The sequence below is a fragment of the Augochlora pura genome, chromosome 7 (genome assembly GCF_028453695.1).
Source record: "Augochlora pura isolate Apur16 chromosome 7, APUR_v2.2.1, whole genome shotgun sequence".
Classification (NCBI taxonomy): Eukaryota; Metazoa; Arthropoda; class Insecta; order Hymenoptera; family Halictidae; genus Augochlora; species Augochlora pura.
This window is the reverse complement of record NC_135778.1, coordinates 5,842,498-5,869,328: the sequence shown is the minus strand read 5'-3', so window position 1 is coordinate 5,869,328 and position 26,831 is coordinate 5,842,498. Positions and strand designations below refer to the sequence as shown.

The window sequence follows — 26,831 nt, the reverse complement described above, 5'->3', positions numbered from 1 at the left end:
TCTCTCTCTCTCTCTCTCTCTCTCTCTCTCTCTCTATGTTTCTGTCTCTCTTTATTCTCCTGTCTCTTTCTCACCCTCTCTTTATGTCTCTCTCAATCTCTCTCCCTCTCTCTTTCTCTCTCTCCCTCATTTCGTTATCCGGAACAGGTTTCGGACGGTGCAACATTAACCGCCGAACTGGCGCGAACCCGCCACCCCCCCGTGAACGCAGTTCGCGGCGCGGATAACGCGTTTCCTCTCGATCCGCGATACTCGATAATCCAGCGACGTGTACTAATGGAACGGACAGGTAAACGTCAATCATAATCGAACGAAAGGTGACCGATCGCGGGCAGCTTTGTCATGAGCAACGCCATTCCCACGCCGGTTGCATTTATTCGCTGACCCCCTGGTCACCCCCAAAGGTTCTTTAGAAGTCAGCGAAATTGCTTAGGTCGCCGTCGATGTGTGAAAGCAACATATTCTTAGAACAGATTTAAAAGAAAGAGAAAGAAGTGTAACCTTTACGATGCAGAGTCGAACATTGTTAGTCATTACTAATTTCATTAGAATTTTTACTAGAATGATTATCTGAATGCTTTTTAGTCGAATATTTTGTTCGAGTAACAATTAGTCAAAGTAATTATTGTATTTGCTTTTTTTGAGTAATTTTTTATTCGAACAGCGATTGCGAAATTATTCTCGTAATAATGCGAAAAATTGTAGGCTGTGTTTTTTAATACGTAATTTTATAAGAATATACATTTGTACGAATATATTTAACATGAGTTCAAGTTCAAATACTTTCCACTGAGATCGACATTTTAATTCAATCGAAATCTAATTAAAATCTAACTTAGAGAGTCGAACATTATTAGAAATGTTTCTAATTTTTCTAAAGGGACGATATGAATGAATACACTTTAATCAAACATTTTGTTTGAGTAACAATTAGTCATTAATTATTGTAACTGTTTGTTTTGAGTGTATCTGTTTATTCGAACAGAGACTGCGAAATTATTCACATAATAATGCAAATATTAACACGAGTTCAGTTTTAAATACATTCCACTGAGATCTACATTTTAATATCATCGAAATTTTATGAAAATCTAACATAAAGATGCTTTGAAATATTTATTATATCATTTTCATATGTTTCATATACATATTTCTTAATTTCTGCCTCTGCGAATTCGTATCGGTATAGACGTAGCGAAAAATAATTTTTACAGATTCAATTTGAACTTGGTCTATTTACTTCGAACCAGTGTTTTAGTTTTCATACCAGGTTAAAAACGTGACGACTATTTCCTCAGCTCTCCCATTTCGTTATTACAATTTCTTGCCTTCGATACGATATACAACTGTGCAAAAATAAGGAAAGTCGATCGCACGTCGACTAGATCCGTTTCGTGTTATCCGAATCGCGATTTTAATCGTTCAGCTATACTTTCCATCAGGCAATGACAAAAAAGCCTCTCCACATTGAATTTATTGATCCTGCTTTTTACCGGATACCAGCGTCAAACTTGCCAGGATAATCACCTAACGAAACAAACATAACTTCAACAAACCTTCGTGAGAGGGACACAGCGCCACCGTGCCCCTATCGCTCGAGCTTAAAAGAGCGTAAAAAAACCAGCTGTGAATCATGCTGGGAACGTTTCGCCTTGGCGTGCTAAACTATAAAAATACGCACGGTTTACATAATTCGTCTCTTTTTCATTTTAACGCCCCGTTAAGACGAAACGAGGCGCTTTCCAGAGCGAGGTGTTACGTTACAAGCTAAATTAATATTTACCACGGGGTGAAAGTCTCTCGCGGACGTTGGGTGTATACGCGGCGTAGCCGAGCGAATTTACGGACCTGGATTACGACGGTTTTTCGTTAAAATATATTGGATCTGATTGCCGGCGAAAAAGGCGAATCGTAATTCTCGGGCCGCGCGGCTCGTCGTCGGGAACGGGTGGAATACAAAATCAACGATCGCTGTACGTTGCGCGTAGCTCGTAAAAGTTACTTTGACGCGCGGGACCCGCGTTTCCAATCGATGGAAAGATAACTAGCAGTCGCGCGCGATGCTTAAATTTCAACTATACGCGGCCGTAAAATCGCAGGAAGTGACTTTTTACGGCGTAATGCCGGGGTTGCGTCAGCCGTCAAAGGCAAGGTTCCTGTAAACTCGGCCATTAAAATGCCCAGTGATCGCTCAATTATGTTCCGCTGGGAACCGTTTAACTTGTCCGCGTTCGGCGATCGAACCCCCGTAGCCGTTCGTTCGCGAGCTTTGGGAACTCGATCACCGGAACAGACGTTTTTCCTCGTTGCGACGCATGGTGTTTTTAAAATGACAGTCTGACCGCTCGAAAGTTTCAATTTAAATATTTTTTATTGGACAACTTATGATAACCAGTCGCCACTCGCTCGTGCTGCGACGATAAAGGGTTAATATTAATGTGATTTTAAGGTTAGCTGATACTACAGGATATAATAGAATATTATAGAACAAAATAGTTATTGTAGATCTACATTTAGTTTAACGAGAGATAAATTGATTTCTACTTCAATTTCGAATAACACAATATTACAGCTTGATATTATAACGCAATCTTTTAAAGAATTTAATCCAAATGCATTTCATTGAAATTTTCAATGTACAGGCTCGTCGGAGTGCAAAGTTTTTCTGTATAATTTCTAAACCAGTTGCAGTCATGAATTCATGTTATTACGCACAGTGAAACACGTTCGAATAAAAACATAGACCATTATGCTGCTGATTTTAATGCAGAGTCGCTGTTGTTAGCCAGGCGTTAAATAAATTGTTGCAGTCTGACTTTTTGACATCTATGCACACAGTAAATTTATTATCGATTTTAATTTATATAATATATAATTATATAATAATTTTATCGATTTGAATAATTGATTTCCCTTTTTAATCCAATTTGAAGGTAACGATGTCTACGAAGACAATAGGTAGAGAGCATTATTATAAATCATAAAATTATTATGGAAACGATTAAGTTCTTGGAATCGATTAACAAAATAAAAATTTATATAGCTTTTACAGTAAAAATTTAGAAAACCCGTGAAAACGAGGTTGAAGTTCGTTTTCAAGCAGTCGAAAAATTAGTATATTAAGGAAAACGAACTCGAAACTCATTTTCAACCATTCGAAAACTTAGCATCGCCGTGTAACTGGAGTACGAAATAGGAATAATTTGATTCGGCAAAAAAAGGGCCCGCGCCGCGTGCGCACCACGCTTTCTGAATTCCGCGAAAGAGCAAATATTCTATCGTCACGAGGCACGTTCGCCGAAGTTCGAGCGACTGTCGTTCCGATCCCGTCAAGGAGTATCTCCGAGCTTTCTTCTCTCGCCCACTCGGCGAGGCCTGGAACGATAGCCGCTCCACTCTGTTTCCGTGTAAATTGGCCGCGCGGAACGTGATAAACGCGCGGCCGCGTGACAGCCGGTGATTAATAAGCGAGAGCGTGGATCTTCATTTGTCGTGGTGGCAACGTTTCGCAGAACTGTATCACCGGCGTGTCCCCTCGTCGCCCGACTTTTCTCTCGTTCCCTCCGCTTTCGAAAACGGATAACTGTCGAAGTTATTAGACAGCGATGAAAGCATACGCGGCGGTCTTACCTCGCGGACATGCGCGCGCGCGCGTTACCCTATATTTTGATATCATTTTATTGTTGCTGGAACGGAATAGAAATTCTTTATTAGCCGTACGGGAACGATCGATGGAGAGAAATTGCAATTTGAACAGATGCGTGAGTAGTATTGTGTATGCAAATATTACTTTCTCCTTTCTTTCATCGAAATTGATGATCTAATTCTTGATGTTTTAGAGATTGTAGGATCGACTTGCAATTACTCTCTTCCACGAAAGCAAATGAATCTCGATGTACAGATCCTCTGTGTGTGGCTCTTTTTTAACCCTTTGCACTCGAGTGGTCACTCTGAGGCACCGCTAAAATTGTTCTGTCACCCTTTAAAATAATTTTTATAGCAACAAAGTTTAATGTTGAAAATGAAACTGTTACTCTGAATCGCGAGAGTAAAATTGGTATATATAAAATGCGCTTTCGTAACTTAAAATGGAAATACTGTGCACTAAAAAAATTATTTCAGATTTACAGTAAAAATGGCTTCGAGTGCAAAGGATTAATAATATATAAAAATTGTCTAATACGAGGACCACAGTTTTAATAAAGTTGTAAGGAGTAACTTTTTCCTTAACGCAAATTCAATTCGCGGCTTTGTTTAAGAATTATTAACAGAAAATACTGACCAATGAGAGGCGAGCGTCGACTGCCGCGTGGCGGCTGAGTCAATGAGCGAAAGAAGCCCAGTTCTGCCCATTGACTCAGCCGCCTCGCGTCAATCGAGCTCGCTTCTCATTGGTCAGTGCTTTTTGTTTATAACTCCTTAACGATGTCTCGGCGAAAATTTTTATAAAGGAAAAAGTTACTTCAAATGACCTCATCACCTCTTATTTCCCGAGTACGAGTGACTTTTGGGACATCCTGTATGAAACCCTAGCTTATTTTCGTTGCAGGAACTCATTTTTCAAATCCGTCAACTTCCATACTTTCGGTTCTTTTTTTTATTACGGAAAAGCAGAATTTTTATCCGTATTTCCCATAGATTTGGAAGAAATAAATTTTAGAGTTTTCAATCAAGAATTATAATTTAGAAAAACTCGTATCGGGCACCTTTACCCTCAGCATTACGGATCTAATTCGATGCAGTCATTGGAATAGATCGCGTAAAATAAAATGGTGCCTCTCTACATGCGCCCGCGGTTGCGTTGCTCGCGATAATTAACCGTTTAATCAGAACGGGTTAATCTGGTTGCAGAAACCGAAATAGTCGGGCGTAATTAACGAATGCCAAGTTAACGGAAACACGTACGACTGGCCTATTTGTCGGTCTAAGCCGGCGAAGATTTCATCGAGGCGATATAATACCCGCCTTTCACGTAACGAGAAATCAAAATTAGATCAGCGGTACAACACAATACCGATTCGCACCGTTTACGCGCGTCGAAGCAAATTGATTCAAACAGGGTTTTCGCGGTCGCTCCGATTGTTCCTCGAATCGTTCTCGATTGTTCCCGGCATCGTTCTCGGTTCGAGCCTAGGCTCTTGTCGTTTTCTACACGGAGAAAGTGAAACGACGGATTCTAATGAAGCAATCGAAGATTCGTTTCGTGATCCTGACTGGCCGATAATTTCGTGCACGCGATACACGCGTTTTCGCGGAAGAAAGTGAACGCGCGCGGCGGCGGCGGCGGAGTAACCAGTGGCGCCCTGTTCGGTTCGGGTTCGCCGCGCGGTTTAATCGGCGAACAGTATATATACGATACCGGAGAACTGGGCTGGGAAAACTCGTGGCTAATTAAAATCGACGTAAATAGGAGCAGCCGGCGTGAAAGCGGCGCTCCTCGCCTCTTAAAATCGTTGTCGACGGGGGAGATCCGCTCCCCTCGTTTCCACGGCCGAAACGATCCGTCGCCCGACCCTTCTGCACGCTCTGGCATCCTCCTTCTCGCCGGTTAATTAGAGGCGAGTCGCCAAGCTCGCGGACGACCTGGGAACAACGAGGAAAACGAGGCTGATGGAAAGTGACGCATGAGAACCGTGGATGCGCCGTTCCGCGCTCGACAGGAATCGATGTCGTCGGAACGAGCTCGCCGGAACGATCGACGGCAAACCGTTGCGCATCGTTGTGTCGTTGCGAGTATCGATTCTAATGTTTTAATATCAAAACGTTCTTTTATCTAAGAATTTTATTCGAATTAATTCGAAGTGATGAAATAGAACGCTAAACGGTTACTGCAATTCAAAAAGGACTTTTATTTTAAGTTTACTTTACCCCTTCCCGTGCCATTTAGCTCGACGAAACTCGGGCCCGAGCGGTCCGCATCAACGCGCGCTAAACAGACCAGACTGATGTTTGTAAACAGTCGCAATACGATCCGAAATGTAGATGTCCGCAATGCCTGTGATATAGTCAATTTTACGCGATACTGGAGTTGAGGAAGTAAACTCTAATGCTTTTACGTTTATAGATATTATAAATTTATTATATTTTGTATATAATAATGTAGTATATAATAGCTGTTTATATATTATTGTAGAAAATGTATTGCAATTTTCGAATGTAGTCAAAAAATCAGTCCGCGAGCTCGGCTTGTTATGTTTACGTTTGGCCCAAGTATGTGTTCGCGACTCAGACTCGCGATGTTTACGTTTGACCCAAGTATGTGTTCGCGACTCAACTCGCGATATTTATGTTTGGCCCAAGTATCTGTTCGCGAGTCTGAGTCGCGATGTTTGTGTTTGAATGTAATTGAATACCTTGATAGGCAAATCGAGTATGTTTTATAAAATCTAATGTCTACCACATTAACTTTATCAATAAGATAAAGTAATCTTATTTAGATAACTTATTCCAAACGGAATAGAAACAGCTTTTAATGACTAAAACTGTCTAATAAATACAGAATATTATAACATTGTTTCTTAGAAATTTGAAACAAGTTCAAAACAAAAAAAGAGCAATCGGTAATAATAATTTGCTTTTACAATAAGAACCTTCTTGAACTATTTAAAACTACGCAAGTATCCTACTTCGGCTTTGACTGAAATTGAAATTAATAAGCGTGAAATTGCATCCTGGACCGAAAATAATGTCGTCCAAAGACATTATCGTGAAAGGAACAGATACACACGATAACATCGGAAGTAGCTCAAAGTTCCACATATCATAACTGTCACGAAAGTGTGAAAATCTTAACGATCGATCCTCGTTTTTCTCTTATTAGTTCCTCCTGTTCCTACTAATATTTCACGAACGTGCAGCGGATTTAACTCATTTACCAGTCCCGTCAAGCAAGACAAAATATAAATCGCGTCTACGAACGCCTCTCTCTCTCTCTCTCTCTCTCTCTCTCTCTCGGAGGAAGGAGAACTTTTGCTTCGTTTTCGTCGAGATAAGCTCTCCCGTGGAACCTAATTTATTCATCTCGCGGTAGAAAAAACCATCGTAAAATCTGAATATGCATGAAGTTTCGTCGTATACTTGTAACCCAGCGAGATCTGCAATATCTCTTCGGTATGGACGCGGAAAAAAATATATATCGCGGCCGGCCGGTACGACCGAAGCGTTTGAGTTACGATAACGATCGCGAGCCTCGGTGCATTCTGCCGCGTTATCGGCGGCACTGAAATGGAAAGTCGCGTCGAAAAAGTCTCGGGCGGGGGAAAAGCGAAACGGTTCGCGCGCGCGCGAACTGACCGATCCGATGTCTCTCGGGCTGTGTTCGGCTCGCTGCGAGACTCCGGTCGCGTGACTCCGTTTCGTTGTTTTAGTGATACTTGCGCGGTGAAATGGAACACACAAGTACCTCCGCTCGTATCGTTCGCGAAACGAAAAACGCGGCAAGAACGCGCGCGCGCGCGCGCTCTCGTGGACGACCGCTAACGAGATCTTGATGGGCACGGCTTTTTTTGTTGCAGGGAGGATCACCAGACGTATCAGCCCACGGTTCTCTTCAAGAGAACGAAACACCACAAGGGCTCGATATACTGTCTCGCGTGGACACCGGACGGGCAGTTAATGGCCACCGGAAGCAACGACAAGACTGTCAAACTGATGCGCTTCAATGCCGACACGTCGAACCTCGAAGGTAAGCGAAACGGACGATTATCTTTTAGATTTAACGAGCCACGCCACCGGCCAATGAAATCGGTTTCTTCTGGCTTGTCTGTAATTTCTTCTGCCGCCGCGCCGAGATTAGAACTTCTTTGCCGCTAATTATTTCATAGAAGAAATAGAAACCTGGTACACTTACTCTGCACGTGAAATTTCTATAACAAACGCGCAGTTTTATTGAGCATTGTTTTCAAACGTTCTCCAAAATATAAGGTAATGATCGTATTTGGACGAATGCCTTGGAAAATATTCAAACGAAAGAGATGATTTACCCATTGAAATTGTATATTTGTAAATCAAACGTCTGGCTAAACAAATCAATTTTAGATATTTTCTATTAATATTATATATTCGTATTAATATTATATTCCATGCAAAGGTTGCGCCACGTTTCTGGATATAAATAATACGGTTTTTACACGCGATGCAACAAACAGGTGGGAAAGTTTCGCGTTATAAAACACGCGTAAACGGATTCCTTTATTCCTGCTAAATTCAGTCCTGTAGCTTGCGTAACTATGCGTACACATGAATTTTATAAACCGTTCACGGACAGGCGACTCTTTCAAAATTAGCAATAAAAGGACGCCGACATTTCGATGTATATAGTACTTGAAAATTCAGTACTTGAATTTAGTACTTGAATATAGTACTTGAAACAATTCAGAATTATATAGTCCAGGATTAATAATCCAGAATTATTAGATACAATTTTTAGTCACTCTCATTCCGAAATATAAATCGATAGTCTGAGCGCGTAAAAAAAATTGCAAAACTTCCAGCAAACATCCGGGCCAAAACAGGATTTCCTTGGACACCGCGTTAATCACATTTAATAACTCCGGTATCTCCGCGATCTCGCGTCGAAATTCCGGCACGACAAAAAAAAGGAGACCAGTCATTAAAGTCCCAGCCGGACACCACGTGTCGGCCTGCAACACACGGTTTATATAATTGTTGCGCAACCAGACGTACTCTCACTCTCTCTCAAAAAAAGCGAGAACTTTCCCGCAAAATGACACTTTCGTCACGAACGCTTTGCAGGTCAAGAAGTCGAGCTGACGATGCACGACGGCACGGTCCGCGACCTGTGCTTCCTCGAGGACACCTCGAACAAGTCGAGCCTGTTGATCAGCGGCGGCGCAGGTGACTGCAAGATCTACGTAACCGATTGCGCGACCGGCACACCTTTCCAGGCGTTGAGCGGCCACAGCGGCCACGTGCTGACATTGTACAATTGGGGTGGCGCGATGTTCGTCAGCGGATCGCAGGACAAGACCGTCCGATTCTGGGACCTAAGAACGAGGGGCTGCGTCAACATGGTCACGCCCGCTACGGTACCTGGCAGCAGGGTTAGTCTAGCTACCTCGTAGAAGATTGTCATGACTATCTAGAAATAATTTACACGCCCGATGGTACCGAGCAATCTTTTCCAAAATGAGACAGGCGAACTTTGGAGTACCCTTCAGTTTTTCAATAACTATCCAACGTTTTATCAATCGGAAAAAATTATCAAATTATGTTCTTGGAAACGATTTTAGTGCATAACTAAAATTGTAGCTGTTAACAAATTTTTAGTAATAAATTGTGAAAATACCAAATTTATTAACCCCTCGCCGTATCACTTTTTTTCACGGTTACGATTAGAATTTTTTCGATTTGTAATTTGTTAAAAGAACATAGATTTATTGCTTGAAACTTGAATTTTAAGGAACTTTATTAAAGTAAATTAATTTAATAGGAATCTCTAGGACGAGTCAAACTCGTCGAAGTACGGCAAGGGGTGTGACACTGTCGAATAGACAGTACATTAAGAACATCTTTGAACATAATTTTGGTAAAAATGAAAATTCGATTTGGAAAATTTTCATGAAGAGGAATGCTTTTAAGTTCGAAATATTTTTTGAAATATGTTCACTAATTTATTTAGAAAATTTAAACTTGATTAGATCACAGCAGAATTATAATGGAAATAATAATTAAATATTCTCCATAATTGATAAAATCTCTTGCTTTAACACGTTCGTACCATTTGGCTTTCAAATCATTTAATCCTAGGTCTGTTCATAAAGCGACATTGTTACATTCATACTTCCGCAGAATAATGTTTCGCAATGAAAATAATTTCACAGTCAGAGAATCGAAATGAACAGGCCTGCTTCAGATAGCTGTCTCAATCCATCGGGAATTAGAAGCATAAGTTTCAAGGACTGACTAGCGAAGTAGTTCATTCAATTAGTGCTTTCTTCCCGTCATTGGTCCAAATTGCAGAAATTCTTTCTACTTTAAATTTGATTTTAACTTTTAGCTGTGTAAAAAGACTGTATCCGATCTGCAATAATGTATATTTCTCGTTCATTTTTAGATATTTTGGAATAATCTTAGAAAAACTTGTCGAAGGAATTAAGTAATATAAAATTAACCTACATAGCGAAAAAATTAAATTCAAAGAAATGCATTATTAAATTAAATTTTCTGCTATCGATATTACGCATTGGAAATTAGGTTTTTCCGTATTATAATCGGTGTCCCAGGTTTTAATGTTCAAACTTCGTCAGTGTATTCTATGGCACAAAGTAAACAAAAATGTTATGCAAACATAGGTTATATAGAGCTTTCTTAAGAAGTTACGTAGACTATGTTTATTATCAGAGGTCACCAAATGTTGAAATGAATTCTCGCCAGTAATAGTTACCTATGCTTACATAACATTTCTTTTTTACTTTGTGCCATAGAATACACTGACACAATTTGAACGTTAAAACCTGGAACACCCTGTATATCATGTTTCGAACGCAGAAGGGATTTCTGTAATGGACGTCGCATCCAGCATGCATCGAGGACATCGATTTTCAGTTGTTTCAGTTCCGTTTTCAGTTCCACGTCCGATAAAGTCGTCGACCCACGTTTTTTCAACACGCACCGATCATCATACCCCATCACCAATTTCACAGTTTCCACAACTTTCGACTCTCTTTTTCAATCTCTTTCTCTCTCTCTCTCTCTTTCTCACACTCTCTAGTGTTCTCTCAGGATCGAACCTTTATCGGACGTACTTCAGTATCAATATGGAACAGAGTCGTTACCTCGTGTCTGATCAGCATTTGATCCCGTTGCAGGTTGGCAGCCCCGTCGCGGCGCTCTGCGTCGATCCATCCGGTCGTCTTCTTGTGTCCGGTCACGAGGACAGTAGCTGCGTCCTGTTCGACATCCGTGGCGGAAGAACCGTGCAGTGCTTCAAACCGCACGCGGCCGACATCAGGAGCATACGCTTCTCGCCTTCCGCTTATTACCTACTCACCGGTGGCTACGATAATAAGCTTGTTCTTACCGATCTGCAAGGTACACTCTAGCGATTTCGCTGCCAGACTTTTAACGATTTTTAACGCTAAAACTGCGTAGTTCTGGACAGGACTAATTTATACATATTGTTCTGTAACAATAATAGTTAGTTTTTACACAAATATTGAACGCTTTTTATTATAGTAGAGATTCGAACGAAGTTAGAAATTTTTTTGATATTTGTATAATTTCTGTGAACGTAAATGAAACAAGTTTGAGACAGGTAATTTTTTAATTATAAAACAATTTTTGTATTGTATCGAAGCATCAATATAGTCGCCATAAAGGTAGCGAATACGTAATACACAAGAAAACGAAATGTTTTAATGTTTCTGAAGATACGAAGGTGGCTTTTAATTTTTGTAAAAGATATGCTGTATCTTTTCTTATATAGCATAATGGCGAATGCTTGCTTTAGTTATTCTTTACTTTTAAATCATTTGACTCATTGACAGTCACCTTATAGATAGTACATCAAATATAAAGCATCTCGAGAATCTCTCAATCGAATAAATATTATAAACTTAAAACTAGATTACATTACTAAGGAATATAGTAAGGAATATAAGGAATAGTTTAAACACTATCGATCTTTGACTATAATGTTAATTGTCCATAAAAGCATCGTTACGATTTTAATAATCGTAAAATAAGCAGTCTAGAATCCGTTCGAATGACGAGTTGTAGTAGTCTTATAGCATTTATTATAATTATTATTATATAATATATCTAATATATTATAATACAATTATTATTATAATTATTGTATTTAATCGTAACATAGATTACCAAAACACCAAATTTCCATTACCAATAATCTACATGTTCGTAGGTGACCTAACGATGCCTCTGCCCAGCGTGGTGGTGGCGCAGCACCAGGACAAAGTAATCTCAGGCCGATGGCACCCGACGGAGTTCTCGTTTCTCAGCACCTCCGCCGACAAGACAGCGACCCTGTGGGCTCTGCCGCCGGTCTAGGACACAGGACACGTCAGACACCTGTTCATCATACGCGGCGATCGTTCGCTTTTCGAAACGATCTCGCGTACCTGATCATGATCGTTCGTTCTTTTGTTCACGCCTAGACCGTACCATTTACCCGTATCCTTTTGTTTCGGTTCGTACACGCAAAAGGAAGAATACCGTACTAAATTTTGCCTTGAGACAACGGGACAGAATGAAAAAGTCAAAATAGAGAGACGCGGTAGAAATCGCCGTTGCTCGGAAGCGTTGGCAACGGAAGTCGAAGAGGAGAACGAGCGATCGCGAGCGAGATCGGCGTAACGCGCAGAGACCGGGAAGAAAGTTTTTCGTGCGCTCGCGTTTTAATTCAACCATGACCGATTGGAACTTTCGGGAGCCTCGCGCAGGCGTAGTCGGATGCGACGTTCGCGATAAGGATTCGAACCGCGCTGAAAGAGAGTGAGAGAGAGTGAGAGAGCGGAGCATCGGGCCGGTTGTTATGTTCGAGAGCTACGGAAGGAGCGAGAGAAAGTGCATTTTCTGCGCGAAGACGATCATCGTTCGTAAATCATAATCGCATTCGTCGACAGATCGTCTGATAGGAATCATAAGACTGCGGAAGAACTTACTGAACAAGAAACGCAAACGTTATCTATCTCGAGGTACCCGCGAGAGAAGTTCCCTGGATGTGCGATTAGCTTCGGGAAGTCAGGATTTTAAAAGTTGTGGTACTCTGCTTCCTAATAAAGGGAACAAAGATTGTTCGGTCCACAAATTCGATGTGATATACAAATTAACATTGGTGACGCTTATTTCTGAGTATTTTTCTAAAAACATACAAACATCTTTTCTTTGTTGTAAATTTTTATTCCGCGTGTATCTTTGTTCAACATGTGTTACCTTGTGTATTTGTCTATCCAATCGGGGGAGTTCATCCAATTTTAATTATGAACTTTTATCCGGTACAATAATTATAAAATTTGATAAATGTGGAGCAATATTTATGTATGCATGCATACGGTCGTAGTTGGATGTTATTAAATAACATATTTAACGATCATTATCTGAATTGTTAGTTCACTCTTCCAGTTATTATGGTTAAAAAAAGTGTCAAGCAATAAAAGATAAGATTCTAACGAAGAGCACTCCTTTCATTTATTAGGAATTGGAGTACTATAACTTTTTCTAAGCGGCTAATCGTTCTGGGAGGCTCTCCTTGTTACGGCGAGACAAAGATGGCGACGGTTGGTTCGATCATGTCACCAATGATATTCGGATCAACTGATCGTACTTTTCGTCGGTTCGACGGTTTTCCTTTCTCGTAGGTTCGCGGTATAACGTGTGTCTCCCTTTAATTTTGTACCGAGTTTCTTCGCGATCGTGTTCGCCCCAATGTACATACGTTAGCGTAGTATTAAGAGGGATTGTAGTCGCATCCTTCTGATTATTTTGTTCTTGCTGTTAATCGCAAATTAATTCTGATAACTGTGTTTAACAAATCCTGCTAAATGCAATTGTGGATAAATTGTACCGTCTACCCGTTTCGTTTCTTTTTCTCCGCCATCTCCCCGTGTTGATTTTTTATTAAGAGGGTGCATACGGAAGAGTCTCGGATCATTTTGATAAACAATGTTTAAGCCTGTTCTTTTGTTTTCTTCTTCGTAACGTTTCTTTTTGAGATTGAAGCGGGCATCGTTGGTCTTATCTTGAACATTACCCGCGCATATCGGAGAGACCGTGAAACGGTCGTGGGAGATTGCACGTTTGTAGCAGTTGATTAGTTAAGTTTATTCGTGTGCATATTATTATAAATTTTAATTACCGTACACTTAAGTAATTTTTGTAGAAAATTTCAAACGAGTTACCATGGAAGCTCGCCGCTTTTAGTGTTAAGGGGTCTTAATTACCTAAAAATACCGCGCGAGAAGCGTAGAGAACTATATAGTTTTATTTTTTAACAGAGCGTATCTTTCAAGTTTCATTGTAAGATTTATTTAAATTGCAAATATGATAGCAGCCGAAGGAGTTTTCAATTCGAATGCTTCATAAGCTTGTAAATGAAAATCTTGGAGAATTCAATTATTTATATTATTATAAATAACGTTTAGCTATTGTAACTGTTACAATATTTTCAGAAAATCAGTTTTCTTTTTTTTTTGTTTATTGAAGTGAGCGTTCGAGGCCCCGAAATAATGATGCGAAGTAGTAAATGCACACGAAAAGTCGTCTTGATTTTAGAATCATTCGATAGCGGATTTTCTTTTCTTTCTTTTTCTTTTCTTTGTACGAAAGTGCGCGCGCGCGCGCGCGGAGATGTGAATATTATTAATATTGAAATATTTTTGTATTTTCTAATCGAAGGGTTTGAAGATTGGCGGTTTCGTATGTGCTTGCTTAATGTTAGGTCTTCCGCCCTTTCGTTTAGATCCATTCAATAAAAGCGTTCCCTTCCATCGATAATCCCTATTCTCATCGATTCCCGAAGTCACGCCAAATATTCGCATATTACGTATATTAGACATTTAAATATAGACATCTAATCGTATTAAAAGAATCAAGACAACATATACGCTCATATTAATCACTATTTTTTACCGATTAATGCGATAAGGATACGAAAACGAGATATTCTCGGAGTTGTGGAAAGAGCGACCGGAACGTTGCGTTCTTATAGCGGAGTAAGTGTTTTGAGGTGACAATGCGATGAGAAACCGATCAGAAATGCAACATTCTTCCAAATTTAAGCTCTTATTAATTTACCGAATGAATTTGTTACATCACAATATTTCAACTTTACTTTACGAAATATTTATTTTCATGGAGCAATTGATACAAGACATGCTTACGTACCTGTGCGAAGAAAAATATTTCTCTTAGCCAAATATAAGCAATTTTTAAGAAAAATTGTTCGACTCTGTTGTACAAATTGATTGCGTTCCTAGAAAAGATTGTTGCTTGCACTTTTTACGTAATCAAGATGAAAGTTCAAAATTTCGTGCTCAAAGTCGATTATGATCGCATTCACGACGCGTTGGTCCCTCGAACGAAAAAATTAAGGAGTCTAGATGTTAAGTTGTTGCTTGTCGCAATCGCCAAAGTTTGGAATGCGGCCGCGAAGCCGCAGGAGAGATAAAAATCACCTGTATTTGTACATATACACGTTTTCAAAAATACTCGCCGATATCCGGCTAAAGTGGACCGTGTCTTTCCTCGATTTTCTTTCGATTATTGAAGCGGACGGGCCGCGATCGAGCCCCTCGTTCGACCGTTGTACGCTCGTTCTCCTCGCGTTCACCGAGCGAATCGCGCGCGCCCGCGGCGAGCGAGGAAGAGGGACCGGAAGCGATTGCGAGAGACACCGGGTCTTCGAGAGACGCTGTTTTCACGGTTCGAACACGTCCCTCTTCGCCGCGATGCTGTTCCGCCGCGATTCGTTTTTCACGCTGCTTTCACGACGAAAGAACGAAATTATTCTGCTTCACGTATATCACGAAAATAATTTCGTTCCTTTTTTGCACAATCGGTAATCGACGAGCTGTGCACAACGCTGCCTTACAATCGGTCGTGTGTTTCTTTTTTTCATCCGACGCCGCGCCCGTATGACGCGTGTTATTCCATGTACGATGCGAGAACGGTGTAAACAATGCGAGAAACGATGAGCCTGTCGTGAGAGAAGGATGCTGCGAGCGGGCATCTGCTTCCGTGTAGCAATTTGTCGTGCCTTCTATCGTGGCTGCTTTCGGCGATTCACATTTATTTTTCTATGTTACGTCTCCGACACCCCTTAACCATCCATCCACCCACCACGAAAAAAATGCCTCCATCTGTCCCATTGTTACCCACTGGATCCCTTTGCACCCCGTTTCAAAGCTACCAATTAATCCCAGAATTCATCCCATCGAACTCGTAATCGAACGCTGAAGTAAGGAACCTCTTCGCTATCTCGTACGATTATTATCGTGTTATAATATATATGTGTATATTATATATATGCATATATACATTCGTGTGTGTGTATATATATATGTATACATATATATATGATATACATATAGCATAACTTATAACTTTGTACTTTTCCTGTAGATACGACATAATACTGTCACGTCTAATTTAAACAATAAAATTTACGTTAATAAATTGCCGTGAATTATTAACATCAACCGATGTGTTTCTCGTAACATCCTCTTCACGCTCTTGTTTAACTATGTTCGTTTTCATTCGTTCTGCTGTTAGTTGACGATAGCTATAAATTAATCTTATTCTGGGAAAAAATATCTTCACTTATTATTTATTTGAAAATGTCTTCATAATTCCTGTGTCTACTTCAAGCAGAATTTATATTGATATTTATGAAAAGGTGTTATAAGTTCTCACAATATTCACGCTTTCTTCTATTTTGCAAGTTTGCTTTTGTCGTAGACACGTGGAGGTTCGGAGTCAAACAGTGACACCTGTAATCAGAATCAGTTTAACCCCTTGCACTATGACTCCTTTCATGCTGCGTTGATTATTTGTCCTTAATATTTTCCTTAATAAGACTGGATAATTTTTGTTTATTCTTTATCACGAGCCTGACTCGTTATCGTAGTGCATGGGGTTAAGTTGCGAGAAAAATCAGTCGCATGTACTACCGTTGTAATTAAAGAAAGTACTCGTTTTCAAAAGAAAGCTCTTGGCAATTTTATATTAACCTCAGCTCAATGTAACAAAAAAATATAGAATTTAGAAATTGCTTCGAATTCGTCAATTCAGAAAAACGTGCCGTCAAACAGTGAAGTTTTTAGAAAGCAACGAGACGGATGGACGCAGCCAGCCTTCGGTTCCCCGAAACACAATTTCCAACGTTGATTAATAGCAAAGTAATCTCGATGGATTAATCAAAGTCGGCGCGATCAAAGAGGGGATCAAGGTAGTGCTCACGGCCCGCTAATCGGGCGCTGCGTCAGCTTTCCAGAATTTCCGGTAATAGACGCGATTAACTCGGTACCGTCCGATTACCCCCCGAGTGTCGAAAGGGTACAGGGTGGCCCTCCCCGGATCGTCGACTTTTCGAAAATTTCCCATAATCACCGGGCAATCATGGCAATCATCCACCCGCACGTTTACGCGCCGGGGCCCACCGAATTCGCCGTTCTCGTCCGGAGCCGATTCCGTGAACCGGCGCGCGTTCTAGTTTGCGAAACTTTTAAATGAGAACCGCGCCAAGGGGACTCTCGGAGATTCGCCCTCATTACCGAGCACCCACTCGCCCCCGGGGGGGAGAACCGCCAATTTCGTAAAGAAGAAATTTATCTACCGTTCGGGAATGAACGCTGCTGACGAAACGCGGACGTTGCCTGTGCGAGTCTTCGGGAATTGGGCGTTTCACGTGCGGCGGAGGGCTAATCGATAACGTAGGGACGAAAGAATAAAGGTTACGAAGATTAGAAAGATTGTCCTATTATCTCGTACGAGATTACCGATCCCCCCAGAGTGAGCTAAATGAAGCAAAAGGGTTGCCTCGTCTACGGTGAAAATATGAAAAAGAATAAAGCAATAAAGTTTATCGATAAAAATAGCATATGCGAAACAATGAGTAATAAAATTGGGTAATAATTAAACTCCAAATCAACTTTATGCACTATGAAAATTGTCTGCTTTATTTGCAATGGAGAAAAGTAAAATAGGAATTTATAGAAATTATCTGGTCCTTTTTATACATGGTTTATTATGTTATTTACTCATTTTTATCACACTGTAAAACATCGATGGCACGATTCTATTATCATTTTCTATACATTTTATAATATCTACTATACTTCCAACGAAAAAGATCGCGGCGTGGCAAAATTATAATTTTGTATTCTCCTCCATAAATTTTTAACTTCAAATTGTTGGCATACTTCAATCTGACATATTATTATTCTGCAAAAGAAGCTGCACAAATTTTACTCTCCGCTAGAAGATTAACAAAGCATTTAGAAATCTGTGTTCATATATTTATTTTTATTTTTAATTGTGCAATATACTGGTAAAGCTTTCTATGAAATACTGTTTAATGAAATATTTAACAAATTCCCTACGAATGTCTCTTTGTAATTTCAGTAATTTTTCGATATTGCACTGAAATATCAGAAGTAATGATCCACATAGGTGAAAATATTAAATACTATATTAATAATAATTAATTTCATATTGATACATCAATGTAATATAATTAAATTAAATATGATTAACATTAAATATTACAATGTACACTCGGCTATCTTTACTAAAGAATATTAGTACCCCTATTACATTAATCTTAAAACCACCAAAATATTATGCGCGGATATTTCACACTAAATCCAAAGGACTCAGCATCCGTACTTGGTTCCCGGCCAGGATTTCGATGTTTTACGCGAGCGGGCTCTCGTTCGGATCGCCGGGGCTCGAGGACCAATGTGTCCCTCCCCTGCTTCGTGAACGTAACATTACAGAACCGTCGCAGCTCGGGGGGCATTCCTGAGGTCTGCGCAACGGCTCGCGTTACCGCACCGCCAGGGGATGGAATTCCAATCGTAGGTGGTGCCGTACGGGGAGGAAGAGAAGAGCGGTCTTTGTCCTCGGGGACCACTGAACCACTGGCGCGACGCCCGGCAATTAGGGATCCTGGCCGGCGGTGAGGGTTTTCGAGAATATTTGCCAAGCGCAAACCGACCGGGACGCCGGTTCGTCGAATTAACGGGTGCCACCGCCGTCTAGGAATTTCGTGGGTGGGGTCCGCGCCCTTAAGGGGGAATTTTTATGTAACATCGGCAACAAATTCTTACGGCTGGAAACATCGCTCTTGTGCCTCGAAGAACACGACTTTTTTATAAAATGCCAGTGGAGCACTTCTAACCCTTTGTACTCCGTTGGAGCACTTGTAACCCTTTGTACTCCAATTTTCCCATCATTACCTATCGATATCAATTTTGACGAGGAAACACTAAAACAAATAGTCGGAATAAGTAATAACTAGTATTATACAGGTAGAGATCATAATATCAACAGCCACGCAAATAACAAACTCGCCGCATTACATTAATCATAGTACACGTAATCCCAGTCATTTAAATCGCAAACACTGGCGTACGAGACGCCGGTGCTCTGCGAAGGACTGGAGAAAACAAAGGAGCTCGCGAATAGCAGCGCGAAATAATTGGCACGTGCCGCGGACGGTTCCATCAGAAATATGAAATTTCGGGGGAGGGGGGGAACCGTTTGCGCGCTACGTGTCCAACGTTCGAAGGCTAATAACAATAATCTGTCGGTCGCAGTTCCGAGAAGAATCGTGCATTTCCGACCGCTTGACGGTGTCTCGCGATTAAAAGAATCGTGCGGGCACAAAGAACCGTGACCGAAAGTCACGGCGAGAAAAAGAAAATCGGCCGATCGGGCCCGGCTATGACCGGTCGCATACACGAGAGCGTTTTTAATAAAAGAGGACGCGCGACGCATTAGGGTAATCGGGGCCCCGTTAAATAATTCATCGCGCGCGCGGGCCCATTCAAATTAATAACGTATTACCGGAATCGGTCCTCCAATTGGGCTCGAATGCGGGGATTGCTTTGTATACTCTATCATTTCCGCAGTGGTTCTCCTCCACCGTCTTCACCGTCGAGACGCCGGGTTTTTTTTAGATACATATTAGCGGCTAAACATCTCTAGAAATTATATTGATGACTATGATTACCGCTCCTCAAATTGAACGGGGCTTAACGAATAATTCTTAGCAACTCGTGACTCTGTTTTACACGAAAATTACAACTTCTCGCCTTGTTCGATCATCTCGTTTCGCTCGACGTTTAAATCTCTTCTTGTCTCTTAGTCGAGGCCTCTTACTCCTGGCACGAGTTACGTATGTAGCATCGATCTCCAAATCTCAATCTTTAAATAGTAATCGATCTCTGAATGGTATGTAACTTCGATCTTTAAATAATCAATGAAACGATTTGATTCGATTTATCGACGCAAGCTTTTCGAACGCACGAAGCCGATAATTTCGGTAATATTCTCTACATGGTAATTTGTCTTTGTTCCAAGCGCCATAAGGACAGGTTCTCGAAAGCGTGGCGAGATGCATGCGCACCGCTGCTAGTTCGAAATCGCATACAAATGAGGAAAGAACAGGGGCCCCGAAAACAGAGAGAGAGAGAGAGACCCGTCTTAGCATACGCGGCGTCCCCGTGGCCGCGTGTAATCATTCTCGGAAGAGCGATTCCGTGGCCGAGGGTTGACGATGATAATAATAATTTGAATCGCGACCACTTAGCATATGTGTAATTTACCGCTTAAGATGATTTCGTCGTCTCCACGGCCTGACTCCACCTCGCCTCATCCCAGGCAGAAGCCAGATATTCGTAATCACCGGGGGTCGGAGCTGCGGGCGACCGACTGCCCAGGGACACGGCCATTCGGCCCGAGTGAAACGCGAAGGAAAACGCGAGTAATTTGCAGCCACCTTCCGCCGCCGCGTAGTTAAGAATTGGCGCTCGCGTTGCCCGAGCGCCGGAGACTTCAACGCCCGCAAGCGCGAGCACTTTCGCCTCCCGTCTGCGCACGGCAACGGAGCCGCTACCTTTTCTATTACCCTGATAACTGTAATACTACTTCACTCGATTCGACCATCTCATCGTAGGATGAGATTTCCATCACGGAAAAGTTACAGGGTTAAAATTTTGCACAGGTGAGTTTTTATTGGTCAACTATCGAACGGTGCATGACTCATTGAGAAAACTCTAAGGGCAGTTTTGACCATCTTAATCGGCTATGCCGTTTGAAAGCATAGTTTAGAGATGCGAATTTGTTAAGAACATTACCGTATTGCTTTCGACTTGTGTAAATTACTGAATGAAGACGTACGCCTCCTTCTACCTTGAATTTCTTTAAAATTTTTTGAACGACGCTTATCTATCGAATACAATTTTTAAACGAACCCACTCATAATCCAGAATTTATCAATGCGTCCTGTAATGATAATAATAAACGTCGATTGTAAAACGACGCAGATTGTAGCGTGTCACTTCAATTGAAAATAATTACCGGGCTGTGCACGTCCGTACAAAATATATTTCCGACCGTGTCGCGTACATTTTCTTCCGTGCACAATTTTAAACTAATAATTAAAGTGTCAATGTTTATACTTCATGATCGTGCGCGATTTACAAATTACCGTATATTTTACAGAGTAATTTATATGATTACGTATGCAAATACGTTTTATGATAAAAACCGGTGTTGGAAGATTGTTAGCGTGTCGCTAACGTGCCACAAATTTAAGAAGAGCGTAATAGAGAAGAGTATAATGACCGTGAATATTATATAATGTGCTCAAACACATATGATTACCGCGGCTTGTTCGTTGCCGCTGTTTAAAATGGCGTGCGTCCCGATTTTCTGCGAAACGGGAAATTTCGTTGTTCTTAACTGCGTCGAGTCGAAACCGCGGCGGATCGTTCGCGTGACAAAAAATGATAAGCAGTTCGAGGAGAACTTCGAAAGATGAAAAACACGTGGCTTGGACGGGTATGTAAAAAAAAAGAAAAAGAATTGATTATATAGGTCCGGATTATTATAGATATTTTCGCGAAAATATTAGCATGAATCCATAAATGAATAGGAATGTACTAGCAGCCACGTCGTACAATCACGAGAGACCGGCGCTTGAAAGGGGGCCCATTAACACAGAAACGTGCATAAATTACTTCACCTACGAAATTATGAGGATATTAGAAGAGAATTACGAAGCATTCGTACAGATATATCTGTATGCATGGACTTTGAGTCGAATTAAGACCACGGAAGTATTATTTGCTGAGTAATATGCATGAGATTAGAATTAATCTTCTTAATCAGATTGAGCAGACATGATAACAGTATGGTAATAGTATGCTAATGTCACCGAAAATTAATTAAACAACTGGTTATCAAGTCGTACTACAATTATTCTTCAGTATTAAAACGGAGACTGAGTGTTCACTATAATTGTATATACTTCAATTTCACCGAGTGCATTTGATTAGCAATTTAATATTTTATAAATTACACTTCTTTAATATCAACGAAATTTTCTCGCAATCAGCGTTTCCACAAGTGCAATGAAGAAATATGAAATAACGTGTTTGCTTTGGAAAAACACTATCATAATCAACGTTAACACAATTAATTCAAAACCCTTACACAATTATTAATTAATGGCATCTAAAAAATGTAAGTCACTTTTTCAAGTCTTCCGGAATTGCTGAAATGATCCGCAAGAATAAACAGAACTATTCAACCAATCGCTTTTGTTGGCTGAAAAATTTGCTACCCTCAACCGCCATTGTTTCTCTTGCATGTTTCGCAATTTTTGAGGGGAAGAAAATCATGTCACACCGTGCTACCTGACCGCGTAGAAACGGCGAGCGGCAATCATCGCGTCGTAATTAATCAAGGTCGATCACGATGATCATTGCGAGGCCCGTAGCCAGAGGGCGAGGGTGGTTCCGCGCCATAAGTCTCTGTAATAGCTAATATCTCACGGGAGTCGTACAAAACGCGAATTGGTTACTAGTTACTACTTGTACGATGCACGCGTGATTTATCGCCCCGGGGTGGCCGGCGGAGGCGGTGAGAAGACGGTTGTTCGAACGGACAGGGAAAAGGCGATGGAGTTCATACGGTGGAATAAAGAACGGTATAAAGGATAGGGGAGAGGAGAGAGAGAGAGAGAGAGGGAGAGAGAGAAGGGTGGAACGATCGACGAAGAGGGATGTTGGGACGCGAGTGTGAATCGCTCGGGAGGCTCCAACCGCGGCCAATTAAGGGCCAGTTTTAATCGTTTCTCGTCTAATTGCTGACCCATTACATTGTCTCCTCAGGGTAAATACGTCCGGCTAAATACCCCCGTCAGCGGAAAGAATCTCGGCCCTCGGAAATCATCGTCGAGTAAACACTGGCTGCGAATCCCGGGCTCGGAATTAGCGTGCTGGTGTTGTTACCTGCCATCCAGCCTCGCGACGCGAGGTTATTAATAAAATTTATGCGCCGGCCACGATAGTCCAAGGGAAATGCACTCGTTCGTACCATTTAGCTGCGATCCATTCCACTCTGCGATTCATTAACGTTGGGTGGCGCTGCAACTTCGATGCGATCTCTGCGGAGCGGTGGAAATATAGATCGGAGAAAAGTCGGATGATTTATTTATTGCCATTATTTGTAAACTTACTGTTGGTACCGTTAACTATCTCTAGATTGGTACAAATAATTTCTAAGGTTCTAAATAAATGATTTTTTTATTTCTTTATTTACTTATTTATTTATGTAGATATTTTAACGGGTCGAATCCTTCGTGTTACAGTATTTTAACAGAATTATAATTTAAATAATAATTTATATATGCATTCTTAAATAATAATTTAATCCCTAAGCTTCATTCGTTCCTCATTTAATCACTAAGCTTCATTCGTTCCTCATTTAATACTGAGACGGAATGAGTATGAAACGAGATTACACGTCCAAAATGGATGAGGGTTGAATAATAGAGAGCAGTTCTTTTCTTCCCAAGATGAGCAGAATATGTTTAACATTTGGTGTTTATTATATTATAAATATGTGACGTATTTTAGAAGAATATGAATTGTATAAATCGTGTTATAAATAAATCACATTAGACTTAGATCTTTACTTGTGAAATCTGTAAAGGTAATAAAGTCTTCAGCCCCTAAAAGTTTAAACGATTAGCCAACAGTGCTTTTCTTTTCCTGTTCTAAATTCACATTATACATGTTTATGAAAAACTAAATTTTTACGATAATCGAGATAATCAAATACTTGCAAGAATTTCAGCAAACGAAATACTAAACACGTTGAGCGCCGCGTCACCCAAATATGGGTGACGCTAATTTCTAACCAATCTTGAGAATTAATTTTTATTGTGATATATTTGAACAAATTGAATTTGACTAGAATGTTTCAAATGTGAAAGACTTTTAATTCAGCCTCCTATTATAAACATTAACTTTCTAGTTTTGCTTTAATTAAATAAATTGCTTTAATTATGTAGGGATTTTAGTGGTCGATTTTCAGCACTGAACGTGTTAATCAAACGAAGCTCATACATGAACCAAGCGACTAAGTATAATGAAAAGACACTCCTTACATATCGGAACGTCGCCGATCTAATGTCTCTATGCGTGCCCCGAACGAAAGCACGGAGCACCGTGCCACTTCTCTAATCCGAGTCCTTGATGTTCCCGGTTGGAACCGGTCGCTCTTAATAACCACCCTCGCACATGGCCTAAGGATCACCGTCGCGACCTACAATCACGCCATAGACAACTCCGCAGCGACTCGATCATTATCACGGCCAATAATCACCGGGACGTATTCCGCTAAGTGCTCCCCTCTGCCCCGTATAGTCGGTCTTTCGCTCGCCGGCTCCGGTCCCATTCCTCTTCTTCTTTTCCATTCGGCCCGTCCCCTCGATACCGCTTTATCTCTCTGTTATTTGGCCCCGGCGACGAGCGATAATCAGGGAGTGGGTTCCGCCGCTGGATGGACGGCATCACTAATTCGGTCCAATTACGCGGGACGATTAAAAAGATTTAATTGTCCGACGCGCCGGAACCCCTCCAGCGACTTCGCTCCGCGTCTGCGCGGGAGGAGAGATCTCTCGGATCTCGCGGCGGCGTTCACCCTCCGACACCATGAATTCCTCGGGTAAGAAAGCGTATCATACAGGATCGTCGGTTTAACCCTTTGCACTCAAGTGGTGACTGTGAGGCACCATAAAATTGCTTTATCACATTGCAAAATAATTTCTATACTAATAACATTTGCAGTCTGGAAATTGTTAAGGTTATGTTATGTTGATACCAATGTCAAGAATCAATTACATATCCATAAAACGCACCTTATTATATAAAATGGAGATACTGTAAGCCAAAGAAATTTCTTGAGATTTCTAGTTGAAATGGCTTCAAGTGCACAGGGTTAATAGTGTGTTTTGTAAGGAAGATGAATTGTCGCGTGGCAAAATGGATAAGCGTAATTAAAAAGTTGGAACAGAAGTTTGAAACAAAATTGTTTTAGTATTTGTTGCTTACCGAAAGTGAATTTTATTTAAGGATGATGGATGCTTTCGATGATCATATAGCTAATTATGATAGGACTGTTTTTTGTAAATTACTTTTGTCACATTGGATCGAACAACTTGAAATTGTGTGTCACGTTAGAAATACGCATTCATTAGACGATTCGTAAAAAAGACTTTATACGGAAATTGTAATCAATTGAAATAATAAAGCGAAATAAAGAAATCATTTCGTCAACTTTTCTATTTGAAACGACATCGCAGAAACGAGGCGTCTAATAAATAGAAAGAATTTATATTAGTAACGGTAGTAGTAACAGCAACTATAGCAATAACAGTAATACGATTTTAACAGTAACAATATAAGTAATTTTCAGTAGTAGTATAATACTCTCTCATAAATAAGCACAAATTCTCTATGCTATAATATAGCTTCTAACTTCTGTAACATTTAGGTTCTACAACTGCAACTACATACAGCTCTGTTCACAAAAGGCTACCGCGTGTACGTTACATTTTCGGTTGCCTCGCAGGTTTCGTACACGCGCGCGCACGCATTCTGTTGTCCGAGGCGTAACAGCGCCGGTTTCCCACAGGTTTAAGGATTCAGCGAGCAGACAGTGGCTCGGAAGCATTAAAATTCCTCAATTTAGCCGGGAGTCGGATCGGGTAAAGGCCGAAGGGGAACGCGTCCTCCCGCAACGGCGGCCGAAATTAGAGAAATTAGATTCGCCGCGGGATTCTTCGGTAAGGAACGACGTCGGTCGAATCCGGGAGCTGTCCCGCGCAGGATCAGATATCGCCCGGCCGAAGATTCACGCAGGGAGGGGTGGCGGCGGCGGCGGCGGCTCCCTCGAATCATCTCACAGAATCTTGTCTCGTCCGTGGTCTCGGGACGTTCTCTCGCGGCGGGGCACCGCGCCGCGCTCGTATCCGCGCAGGAGCAGTCGTTTATAATCAGGATCAGGACCGCCGTGTCCTTTTTCGCGTCTCCTCTCCCGCGGACCGAGGGGACCCCCCCTCTCCGCCGGTCCACCGGGCACCCGGGGACGTCCCGCTGCTCCTGCGGGCGCGCGTATCTTCCCGGGGACGCTGGGGACAAGGCAGTAACCTCTAATTAAAATTAACGATAATAAGGACGCGAGGTAGCCGGCCACGTTACCCCCCTCGAACCCGGCTACTGTCAATTAAGCCGCGGTCGCGGGGATACGACGTATCTCATCCTACTCCGACCTGCCCCCCTCTCTACCTACCCTCCGCCAACCCCTTGACTGCCGTGTCAGAGGTCCTGCGTTGCGAGAAGCCTCGGAGAATCGGCGAGACTGACGCTCGAGATGCGAACGTTTCGCCGGATTCGTGCCAGTGGATTTCTTCTTGAAAGAGAGAAAAATTCGATATTGTTTTATTATGCTCGAAATGTTATTTATTCTTGTCAGGGTATAAAAAGAGTATTTGATTTCATATTTTGGTAATAATGAGCAGCACTTCCAAGAGTATTTGGTCTGAAAAATTGATATTAATTTCCAAATAAAATTTGGAGATGCGTAGTTTCTCGGATTTGACATACCTAACGTCTCCATGTTATTTTTAATTAATTGTTTAACTTTTCCTGTTTGCTTCAGGAAGAAGCGTTACGTTATTATTTAATAATGATGATATCGATAAATACGTGATGCAATTAACTTATTATACTGTAAATAATTCCCTTGAGAAAAATTTGTAATTCAAACACAAGAAT

General features: G+C 41.2%; 1 protein-coding gene across 2 annotated transcripts in view; it reads left to right on the top strand.

Moving 5' to 3' along the window:
• LOC144472628 (uncharacterized) overlaps window positions 1-16,606 on the top strand; it is an 82,232-nt gene extending 65,626 nt beyond the window's left edge. Inside the window, exons 3-6 of one of the 2 annotated variants that reach the window (XM_078185879.1) lie at window positions 7,515-7,684; window positions 8,755-9,062; window positions 10,830-11,052; window positions 11,885-16,606. In XM_078185879.1, the coding sequence (XP_078042005.1) occupies window positions 7,515-7,684; window positions 8,755-9,062; window positions 10,830-11,052; window positions 11,885-12,030 (847 nt within the window). In that variant the 3' untranslated portion in view covers window positions 12,031-16,606. Of the gene's footprint in view, window positions 1-7,514; window positions 7,685-8,754; window positions 9,063-10,811; window positions 11,053-11,884 lie in introns of both variants that reach the window. The other variant, XM_078185877.1, reaches the window with a different exon arrangement.
• The last annotated feature ends 10,225 nt before the right edge of the window (window positions 16,607-26,831 follow it).